This window comes from Coffea eugenioides, chromosome 11, assembly GCF_003713205.1.
Source record: "Coffea eugenioides isolate CCC68of chromosome 11, Ceug_1.0, whole genome shotgun sequence".
In the NCBI taxonomy this organism is placed as follows: Eukaryota; Viridiplantae; Streptophyta; class Magnoliopsida; order Gentianales; family Rubiaceae; genus Coffea; species Coffea eugenioides.
This window is the reverse complement of record NC_040045.1, coordinates 24273249-24284869: the sequence shown is the minus strand read 5'-3', so window position 1 is coordinate 24284869 and position 11621 is coordinate 24273249. Positions and strand designations below refer to the sequence as shown.

Here is an 11621-nt window from a genome sequence, read left to right as displayed (position 1 = left end):
ATTCATATAGTTATAATCAACTCACAATATGTGTTGGAATGAACTCAGAGATTTCATTTAATCGAGATTTGCTTACTTTTGAAGTCTCGAACAAACCATATGGCCTCGATTGCAGATTATGATTCCCATTTTGATAAAGAAGTTGGACTTCTATCTCAAAACTAGTTGGTTACGAATGAAGTGACCCAAAATCTTCTTAATGTGACTAGAAATACTTGGTACATCAATGTGGGAGATTTAGGCTCTTAAACACATTATACATGAGATAATTGAATAGCAATTTTCTTCTTCAACTATGTGCTATATACAAAGCTTATACCAAGGACTACTATTAATTCAAGTAGTACTTATGTTTTTCTATTGAATACATGGGAGAACCATCAGGTGCAAATGTTTCTGGTGAATTATTAGTCTTCGCTTGGTGCACCACTGAAATGTTTAAAGTTCAAGACAGGAATGAGATATGTATTGTTGTCAATAATTAAGTTTGTTTACAGACCTCAAGATTTCGTTTCTAGTTTTCATGTTATGAGAACCCAAGCATTTTAATTGGCGTTTATGTTTGATTGATTAGGACCTAACAAGTTGAGTGATGTCTATTTTAAACTGGTTCATGAAATTATTAGTATAATTTTACATGTAAACTCATACAACATTGGTGTAAATTTGAATGTATCAACTCATACTAAATATAGTAAAAATTACATGAATCAGTTTTAACTGAACATAACACAACTTGTATGGGCCTTGATCCATGCTTGCCATACATATACATACATGCATACAGATATATATATATATATATGGCAATAAAATTGGTAATTTACTTTTAGTTGTTGATACATCATTCCTTTCTTTAATTTTTGCAAATAAATAAGATAGAAATCTTAAAGATATAAAACGACACAGGGAGTAATGAATAGTAACATTTATTGTTCACATGAATAGTGAATTTTCATCCGACATGAAGCGTAAGAAAAATTTTATGTTGATGTGGAGTAACTATTTAACATGTTTAGTAATTGCTCCAGGATTAATGAAAAACCTCTAGATGGACATATAAAAACCCCAGTTGCTAATTCACGTGCTATGTACGGTCCGCTTGACTTAGCATATTAAATGGAACAAATTGAACAAAGGACAGGGATGATTGTAAAAACAATCATCCAAAACAATAAATGTCCCAAAATAGGCCAATGATGCTTAATTTCAAATCGTGCGGACGTGATAAAGTCACATAATTCTTAACTCCCTAAGATGCCATTTTTATACACTTTTAGCCCCTAAGCTATAATATGTACCATTTAAGTCATTAAACAATTTAATGTGTAAACTTTTGGACTTTCGATCAAATTTTGCTGTTTGAACTAATGGAATAAAGGGTAAAATCATCCATCCACAAAATAATGAAGGGACAACAAGCTTTTAGCTCTTCTTTCTCTTATTGAAGTTTTCAGAGGCATTGTTTTTGAAAAACAATCTCAAAAATAACTAATTCAAACGGACTTATATTTGAAAAATGGAATGCTACAGTATTATTTTTGAAAAATAATCCCAAAAACAGCTAATCCAAACTGACCCATAGTTTTCGGTAAACACATCCAATAGATTTGAGACTTGGACCCTCATGGTTCTTTGTCAAGATAGCATCCTCGAGGTTGACCAAGTCTTGTTAAAGGTAGTGACTGTAATGATATGTGATTATCACCAATAGACTAGGAGAGCATACACTAACGTGACAAGACAAGCAATTTAGAATTCTCCATAACCATTATTACTACTATTTGGAACTAACCCAATGATGTCCAAAGAGAGGAATTAATCTTCCCCCGGTGGGCATTTGACTTCTAGCCAGAGAATTGAGCAGCAGGTCTTCATCAAGACAAGCTGCTCAAATTGTCCAAAACTACTGGGAAAGAGATCGATAATACACTTGAAAAGCTACCATGACACTAGTCGGCCATGGCGTACAAATGGCAATTTCACACTTACAAGTCAATTGTTCGTATTTTTACCCAGTTTTAAATTATAAAAAATTAAAACCATATGTCTCAGACATAAGAGTCAAGGCTATATTAAATTCACCAAATTGAGTAACAGATTTCCTATAAGCTTTTTTTTTTTTCCTGTTTTCCAGCAGAATATGTAGCAATTTAAAAGAAGAAAAGAATTTAAACCAGCAAACGTATCAAAATAGAACCTAGGTGAACAGATGAGGATTGTCAAATTCTTATAACTTCCTCATGGACAATGAGTAATGGCAATTTATTCATGCACATATGTAAATACTTAATTAATTAGGAACCTGTTTTATTCAAAATTCTTCAACCTGGGGTTGTGGAAAAATATTAAGTCAATCGCAAATATATGCCTATATAAGTCCTGCCCAAGCTCACAATGTTCTATATTTGTTTGGCATTCCTCAAGTTTTATTTACCTCTATATAAGCAATGAAGAGAACTTATTTTCTTTTCGTTGCAGCCTTGCTACTGTTGCATTTTGTCACAACAAGCTCAGCTAGCATAGTTGCTGCCGGCAACCATAACAACACTGTTGATCTGAATGCACTTCTAGCCCTCAAAACCACCATTTTCGACCCCCAAAGGATCATCCCAACCAACTGGTCCAATTCGAACTCTGTTTGCAACTGGATTGGAATCACTTGTAACGCTCGCCATCAAAGAGTCGCAGCCATCAACCTTTCTTACATGGGAATTGTAGGAACCATACCTCCAGAACTGGGAAATCTTTCTTTCCTAGTCTGGCTAAATGTTAGAAATAACAGCTTTCATGGACACCTTCCACCCGAGCTATCTCGTCTCCATCGATTGAAGTACATCAACCTTGCAAGCAATGACTTTGAAGGAGAATTTCCATCATGGTTGGGATGTTTAAGTGCTGTCTGGTACATCAACTTCGAATTCAACAGATTTTCTGGTTCATTATCAGGCAGGCTCTCTAATTTGACAAAGCTAGAGGTCATTGGGTTGGGTGGTAACTTCTTTACGGGAAACCTTTCAGAAGAATTTAGCGCTCTACCAAAATTGAGAGTTTTGGAAATTCAATATAACCAACTTGTAGGCCCTCTGCCATGGGCTTTGTTTAACCTCTCCTCATTGCAAACAATTGGTTTTACGAATAATAGCTTATCGGGTTACCTTCCAGCACGTATCTGCGATCATCTCCCACAACTCCAAGGGCTTTACTTATCATGGAATTACTTTGAAGGTGAACTTCCATCAGGCATCGGAGAATGTTCAAACCTCCAAGTTTTATCCTTGTCATACAACAGATTCAGAGGGCATATACCAAATGGAGTTTGGAATCTAACCACGCTTACACAAATATATTTGGGTGGGACAGACCTGACAGGTAAGCTACCAACTTGCCTTTATTTTGAAAAAATTCTTTTGCATATTTCGAGCCATCAATTCATCACTATTAAATGTTTAAGTGGTAATGAGTTTAGATGCACATGCGTGGGGAAATACTTAATGTTTAACCAAACTGGATTTAAGCAATAATTTCCTGTCTGCTTCTTAAACCTCACCCCTTCTATTAGAAAAAAAAATAAAAAAACAAGGATGTGGGAATGTTTGAAATACTTTTGGTACAGATACTTACACTAAAAAAATTGGGGAAATTACTCAAGACCCTCATGTGGTGGTAATGTGCCATCTAACTGTCACGTGGTTTCAAATATTACATTTAACTTCTTTTTGCTTTAGATTGAAAGGTAATATGGATGAAATTCATTCAAACTAATAATTTTTTTTTTTTTGCAAAATGACTACTCTACCCTAACATGCATAATGTCAATTCATCCTTCTTTCTTATTTCATTTCATACTTGAAAGTATTTTTAGTTTTGGCCGCATCCTGTACGTTATCTATATTCATTTCAAACTAAATTGTCTGATTTTTCTTATGTCTTAACTTGCTTCTTTATTTTGTCAAAAAGAAAAAAAATCTTCTTTACTCAATCAAAATTTCTAAAGTTTTTAGCTATAATCGGCAATTGTCATCCATGACTAATTGACGTATTGACGTAAGTTTATTGCATGAATTATGAATTTGGACTGAAATTCCATCTTAGCCCCTTGAAAGTTGTTCAAAATCCTCATAACCCAAGAAGAAATTTTCATTAGGTTTTGAAGGATTTTTAGACTAAATTTATAAAATTCACATGGAACATTTAATTAAAAAAGAATGTTGTTGGAGGTCACTAATTACTTTAGAAATATTGGTGAATGGTTCCTTTAATTAAATTCAAGGCAAAATACACTTTATTCTCTTGTGGTGTAATGCTTTTTCACATAACTTTCCTATAGTTTCAAAAATTATACATAATCCCCTTATGATTTGAATTAAAGTATCAAAATCACTGAATTTGTATTCCATAATGGAGTCAACTAAAATGTCAAAAGTACCCCTATGTAAAGTTGAAAATTATTTATTAACCATGGGGGGTTATGTATATATTTTGAAAATCATGAAGGGGTTATATGGTAAAACATAAAATCATATGGGGTTAGAGTGTCATGCATACTTGTTTATATAGCTTGGTCACTTCAACCATTTTAGTTTTTAAATAACGGTAATTTCGATATTTTTATGGGTTCCATTACAAATGATCATTTCCGTTACTTTGAAACTTTAATCCAAATTATGGAAGAATTATATATAACTTTTAAAACTATAGGAGGTTATGTGAAAATTACTAAATCACAGGAGAGTAAAGTGTATTTTGCCCTTTAATTTATTCTCATGTCATGAGTTGTTGGCAGGTGAAATTCCAAAAGTCATTGGCAATCTCTATAATTTGGAGATACTAGGCATAAGGAGTGCTAATATGACAGGTAAAAAGCTTCATACATTTTGAAATCAGCTCTATTTTATTATTGCATTATAAGAAGAGTTTTCTTTAAGTCAAATTTGAGCTTGACTAAGCAAGTACAAATTGGACTCTTTTTCGGATCCCGAGCCTCACAAGTTGTGTCTTGCACAATTTCATACAAGCTTGCTCTTGATATAAATCAGAATGACTTTAATGTAAATCATTTTGGGCATACAAAAGTTGGAGTTTTGAGTAAAGAAATTGGATTTGGGAGTGAACAAGTTAGATTCGGATGTAAATCCGGTATAGTGATTTTGTCATTGGTTGATGCAAATATTTTTTAGTATGATTTAAATTATTAATATACCCCCAAATGGTGTGAAACGGAACTTGTGAGGCGCGTCTCCCACTTTCTCATTTGTTAACATGTTAGTTCATACTGGTCCACGGCATAAGCAAAAACGGGTTTAGGCATTCAAGCTGAGTTCGATCAACTTGATCTCAATATGCCATATATAAGTCAACCCCAATTGATTGCACTAAATCTGATTAAGGGCTTACAGACGATGCAATGGGAAATAGGAAGACGAGGGAGCACTTAGAAAGAGGGTATATATGGTGGAGAAGCAAGAGCGTGGATGTTGGAGTTAGAAAAGTTAAATATTCCCGTGTTCCACTTGACAATGTCATACGTTTAGTTTAAGCCATACCAAAATGTTTTATCATTTCCAAAGTTGTCAATGAATTTTACCATTAGCATTCCTAACTTTACCCATTGATTCAATTAATTTTGCTGAAATTGCCTCTTCCATTAAGTTTAGTTACTTTGCACACACTTGTTAGAAAACAGGATTTTGTGTTCCTTCAAGGATTGTTTCGGAAAATAATCTAGGTTCGAAGTGGATTCTTCCTGTCCTTGTTTCCTTGTGTCTCCATTGCATCCTTCCCTTTCCCATACCCACTTTTCCTTTACCACAAAAATTTAAAAAAAAAATACTTAAACAAATGATATCCAAGAGTTTTGGCATGTTGTCATGCTTTAATTTTGTTACCAGCTAGGTTGACAAACTTCGAATTACAAGATGCAAAATAACGCCAATTACCTGACCACTGTGAACTAGATAAATTAAGGGAGTTAGCTTTTTAATTAGCAACGATTCAATAGATACTCAAATGAAGAGAGAAAAGATGTTTTTAAGCTACACTAGTTTATGCTTAGTTCATCTATATTAGGAACAGGATTTACATGAACTGGTCTTTATCGTTTTGTACTCAAATGCTTGCTAGCTTGTAATCCGTAGTGCTTAATATTACGTATTTCCTGTATATGTCCATTTTCTCATTACTTACCTCTTTCTTTGACCAAATTGTTTCACGTCGAATACCTCATTTTCTTGTTACCAATTTGATTTGTCAGGTATAGTACCTCAAGAGGTTGGTAATCTAAGCAAGTTGGAAGTTATACAGTTGAGCTCAAATAGGTTGACAGGTCCCATCACGCTGAAACTTTTCAATATTTCAACACTACAATTTATTTCCCTCTCGGAAAACAGTTTTTCAGGCGAGCTTCCATGGACTTTAGGTGTTTCCTTACCCAATCTTGAGGAACTCTATCTCGGGGGAAATAAATTCACTGGAGCTATACTAACATCCATCTCAAATGCTTCTAGGCTCAGAGTACTAGACATTGGCATTAACCATTTTACTGGTGCAATTCCTCATTCTCTTGGAAACTTGGGATTACTAGAAGTCTTGTCCGTAACAAACAATGATTTTTTTGGGGACTTGCGATCCAACAGGTTGAGCTTCATTACGTCTCTTGCAAATTGCAAGAATTTAAAATCTTTGAGGATTAATGGGAATCCTCTGAATGGCTTCCTCCCAAAGTCTATCGGAAATCTTTCTAGCTCACTCGAATCCTTTCATGCAGGTAGTTGTGGAATCAAAAGTGAAATTCCAAGTTCGATTGGTAATTTGAGCAACTTAGTAGAACTGTTCTTTGAAAACAATAGTTTGACAGGGTTAATTCCAACTACAATCAAATGGTTCTTGAAGCTTCAGAGGATAGATCTAAGCGGCAATCAAATACTTGGTGCTATTCCAAGTGAGTTTTGTAATTTGGTGAACTTAGGAGAATTAACACTTGGACAAAATATGTTCTCGGGTATGGTGCCTTCTTGTTTAGGAAACGTTACAACACTCAGATATGTTTATCTCAATTCTAACAATTTAAGTTCTGTGATACCAACAAGCTTTTGGAGCCTCAGATATATTTTGGAGCTAGACATGTCAGGAAATTATTTGACAGGTTCTTTGCCTGCTGAAATTGGAAACTTGAAGGCATTAATCTATTTGAACCTTTCAAATAATCAATACTTGGGTAGGATACCCAGCACTATTGGAGCACTACAGGATTTGCAAGACCTCTCCTTGGAACGTAACATGCTACAAGGATTGATACCAGATTCCATGAAGAATATGTTGCAGTTACGGCATTTGGATCTATCTTTTAACAATTTGGAAGGTGAAATTCCCAATTCATTACAGGAACTGCCAGATCTCCAATACTTTAATGTGTCTTACAACAGATTGAGAGGACCAATTCCTCATGGAGGGCCGTTCGCAAATTTCACGAACCTATCTTTTCTCTCAAATGAAGCATTGTGTGGCGCTCCTAGGCTCCAACCTTGTGCAAGTACATTTGAGCATGAATCAAGGACCAAAAGGATAGTCATGATTGTTCTGTTGACATCAGGATCTGTCATATTAGCCTTGGTGATTTCAATTTTTTTGATACGGTTAAAGTTGAGAAAGAAAATTCTAGCTCCAACTCAGAACTTGCTTCCCACGGCGACATTTGAAAGGGTGTCCTTCCATGAACTTAGACAAATAACAAATGGATTCAGCGAGAGTAACTTACTTGGCTCAGGGAGCTTTGGTTCAGTTTACAAGGGAATTTGTGAAAATGGGATGGTTTGGGCCATAAAGGTATTCGATTTGCAGCTAGAAGGTGCATTTAAAAGCTTTGATCGAGAATGTGAAGTCTTAAGCTGCCTTCGTCATCGAAATTTAACTAGAGTAATTACTGCTTGCTCTAGCCTTGACTTTAAGGCTTTGGTGCTCGAATACATGCCCAATGGAAGCCTTGAGAAATGGCTTCATGTAAACTATCATGTCCCAAGTATCAAGCAAAGGTTGGGTATCATGATAGACGTGGCTTCTGGTTTGGAATATCTCCACTATGGCTATTCAATGCCTATAGTTCACTGTGACTTGAAGCCAAGCAATATTCTACTAGATGAAGACATGGTTGGACATATTTGCGATTTTGGAATTGCGAAGTTGTTGGGAGACGGAGAATCTGTGATACAAACAAAGACTCTTGCTACATTTGGATATATTGCCCCAGGTGACTTTTCTTGATTCCAATTTCAAATTTTTTATGTCATTCAAATTAAAGTTTAAACTTTTAATGGCTAGTACAGTATGTGAAATTTAAAAAATTTGAAAAAAATGTAAAATTGGTGAACTGGTACTAGTACTTGACTTTAACAACTAGTTTCAAATTTTTTGATGCTAGAGTATGGACTGGAAGGATTGATTTCAACAAGTACTGATGTTTACAGCTTTGGGATTATATTGATGGAGACATTTACAAAAAGAAAGCCTAAGGATGAGATGTTTACAGAAGAATTAAACCTTAGGCGTTGGATACAAGAATGCTCACCAGATTCTGTGATTCAGGTTATAGACACAGACTTGCTTCATCCTGAAGATAAAACAGTACAAAGGAAGATTGAATGCATATCGTCTATCTTGCAACTTAGTTTAAGTTGCACCACAAATGCTCCTGAGGAAAGAATAAACATGAAAGAAGTTCTAGGAGCATTGCAGAAGGTCAAACTTCAATTTATCAAAGATATCACACCTTGAAGTAGACGGTAATACCATTATATATGAGATAATCCATTAGCAACTTTGTCTGCAATAGCATAGTATATCGAAATCTCATTCCAAGGCTTACCATTCATTCAAATAGTACTCATGTTTTTCTACTGAATATATGGCAGAGCCCTAGAGTGCAAATTTATATGGGGGAAATTCTTTGTCTTGCTTAAAGTTCAAGACGGGAATGAGATATGTTGTATTGCCAATAAATTTGTTTATGGAGACCTTAAGTTCAGGATCCTAATTTATATGTTAACTCAGTGTTTATGCTTGTCAAACATGTATGGCAATTAAGGTGGTAATTTACATTTAGTTATTCATACATCTTTGCCCTTTTCAATTTTTGCATATAAATAAGAAATAAATTGATCATCAATATATATCACCATATAGAGGTACACATAGGCATATGTGTTTATACATACAGAACATGAATGTGGCATTTAGATTCATGCATTTAGTTAATTACAAAATTACATTTTAAAGGTGCGAAGAACAAAGATAGCAAAGTAGTTTTCTGTGCTACAATTACTACTTAATTTATAGAAATTAATAGTACTTATTCAGAGAAAAATTGAAGGTTGTATTTGTAATTGTGGTTGGCAATAGTTGGAGAATGTTAAAATTAATAATGTACCATTGCCTCAAGCTAGAAAATGGTGGGAACATTTGTTAAATAGCTCAATTTTGAGAAACTACGCTTAGGGTGCGTTTGGTTTTACAGAATTGGAATTGAATTGGAATTGAAATTCTATAGAATTAGAATACTATGTATTGGAATTCCAAAACATTGTAATTCTTTTGTTTGAGAAATGCATAGAATTGATACAGAATTCATTTCGAATCCCAAATTCTTTGTTTGGACGGGAGAAGAATTCATTAAGAATTAGAATTGTTTTCATCTAACATTTGTTTACATAAAATTTTTCTTTTTTCTTTTTCCTCTGTAATAAATTTTTAACATTTAGCTAATTGTTACTAAAACTTCAAGGAAAAAACCAATTAGTGCCTTTAATAATTTATTTTTCTTGCATTTAACTAATTGTTACTAAAGTTTTAAAGAAAAAGCTAATTAGTTCCTTTTCTAAAAAAAAAATTCTTAATTAAATTATATTAAATAAAAACTAATTACATATTCTAGCTTAAAAAGTACATATTTATCAAGTTAAAACCTTGATATTTTTTTCTAAGTTAGGAACTTTAAATTTTAGAAAATTAAAAACCTACTCTATATTAAAGTATCAACTAACTGTCTCACCTGATCTTATGAAATTAAAATTGACAGTGCGATTATTAAAGTTATGAGCAAGAACATAGAGAAACATTGCAACTGCTTCTTCAACTGTAATATTTATAGTATCCCTCAACCCACAATACTCTCTTAAATTTGTACATAAAACAGTAAGACAATGTTTATTGAGTCGAAGTTGCTCTACATAAACTCTGTTGTTTCCATAGTAAAGACGCCTTAGATATATTTTACGTGCTACTTTAAAGTCAAAATAAGGCTCCTTTACTATATGCAAGGAAAAAACATTATCCAAAGAAATACAGAACAGGTAACAACAGAAGCTTCGTTGCCTGCATTATCTCCTATGTAAAGTATTTGACAAGTAACACTACAACATAAGAAAGAGTCACAAGTTTCTCTCAGGCTAAGGTAGAAGTTGCCACCACACTTGAACATGAAGGAAACGAGGTCAGGTAATATACATAAGGCCACACCAAAAAGAGATTTAACACTTATTCACAAAGTTTGTAGCATTTTTTCTAAAAACCACAGCAGTTGACCACCATTTCCAACATCACTTCTTCAGAAGATTGCGTGAGGAGATCTTCTTGCAGTAGGGACTGGTGCGCAGAATTTCGCTGTAAGGACAGATTGCCTCAACTAATAAAGTACGGAGAGGCCCCTGATGCAGAACAACAAAAGGTGCATAATTCTGGATTCAGCTCATTGACAAATGAATGAAGAATTAATGTGGTTAACGTCAGCTAAAACTGAGAAATTCAATACAAGAAGCAACTTCTCCAGCATCAAAGAGATCTAATCATGAAATTTGTAAGTCTCCAATGTTTCTTCATACATTGATCCACCTTTTGGCAAGAGCTCAAAGGCAAGTCTCCCATGCATGTCATTTTCTAACAAGTCTCCTTTAAATTCCCACTTTTTTCTTTTTTGCCTTTTGCTCGTCTCCTTCTTTATCCATGTCAATATCCAAATTCTGCAATTCAAAATCACAACAACAATAAGAAAACATAAGCCAAAAGACCAAATCATGCCAAACTAGCTATTAATTCAAAAGACCAAATTAGCTATTGGAAAAATCTCAAACAAAAACCTGGTTGCTACTGTATCAAAAACAAAAAAGATTTTGCTTGGTTACGTTAAATCTAGAAGAACAGGGCAACAGAGTGCTACCTTTTTTTCTATCCTCGTCCAAATGTTGAATTAGAAGCAAAAAAACAGTAGCAAATTTATAACATTAATGGCAAACATTATCAGAGGAACAACCAAAAAAAATCAATTTTTGATTGGCAAAAATTTAAAAATGAATATAACATCATAAACCCTAAATTTGTCGAGAATTGAGAATTGAAGGAGCGGAAGGAGAGTGAGGACGAGAGGACGAGAGGACGCGACGGTGGTGGTGGTGACGGCAATGAAAGCGGCGGCAAAGGTAAAACCAGGAGGCACAATTCAAGATTAATAGGAAACGAAAGAAAGGAGACCAAAATATAACTCAATCTGTAAATTTCACCCACTCGATGTTGCGGCAGAGGGAGGAAAAGAGGGAGGAAAGGCTTGTAGGGGTTACGGCAGAGGTGCTGGGACA

The 11621-nt window shown here is 34.4% G+C and overlaps 1 protein-coding gene and 1 long non-coding RNA gene across 2 annotated transcripts; one reads left to right on the top strand and one right to left on the bottom strand.

Moving 5' to 3' along the window:
- The first annotated feature begins 2450 nt into the window (after window positions 1–2450).
- On the top strand, window positions 2451–8769 carry LOC113752090 (probable LRR receptor-like serine/threonine-protein kinase At3g47570). Its single transcript, XM_027296229.1, has 4 exons — window positions 2451–3372; window positions 4787–4858; window positions 6254–8245; window positions 8417–8769. The coding sequence occupies exons 1-4, from the start codon at window positions 2451–2453 to the stop codon at window positions 8767–8769; spliced, it is 3339 nt and encodes a 1112-aa protein (XP_027152030.1).
- A 1505-nt stretch (window positions 8770–10274) lies between these two features.
- LOC113754208 lies at window positions 10275–10912 on the bottom strand. The gene is made up of 2 exons (XR_003465149.1): window positions 10872–10912; window positions 10275–10697 (listed from the first exon to the last, which is right to left on the bottom strand). It is a non-coding gene; the product is annotated as an uncharacterized LOC113754208 (long non-coding RNA).
- Between the last annotated feature and the right edge of the window lie 709 nt (window positions 10913–11621).

Excerpts from the sequence above, each read along its gene's own strand:
- LOC113752090 (XM_027296229.1), top strand. The coding sequence starts at position 2,451 with ATGAAGAGAACTTATTTTCTTTTCGTTGCAGCCTTGCTACTGTTGCAT. Across the intron at positions 3,373-4,786 it reads GGGTGGGACAGACCTGACAG|GTGAAATTCCAAAAGTCATT; the intron begins GTAAGCTACCAA and ends AGTTGTTGGCAG. Across the intron at positions 8,246-8,416 it reads ATTTGGATATATTGCCCCAG|AGTATGGACTGGAAGGATTG; the intron begins GTGACTTTTCTT and ends TTTTGATGCTAG.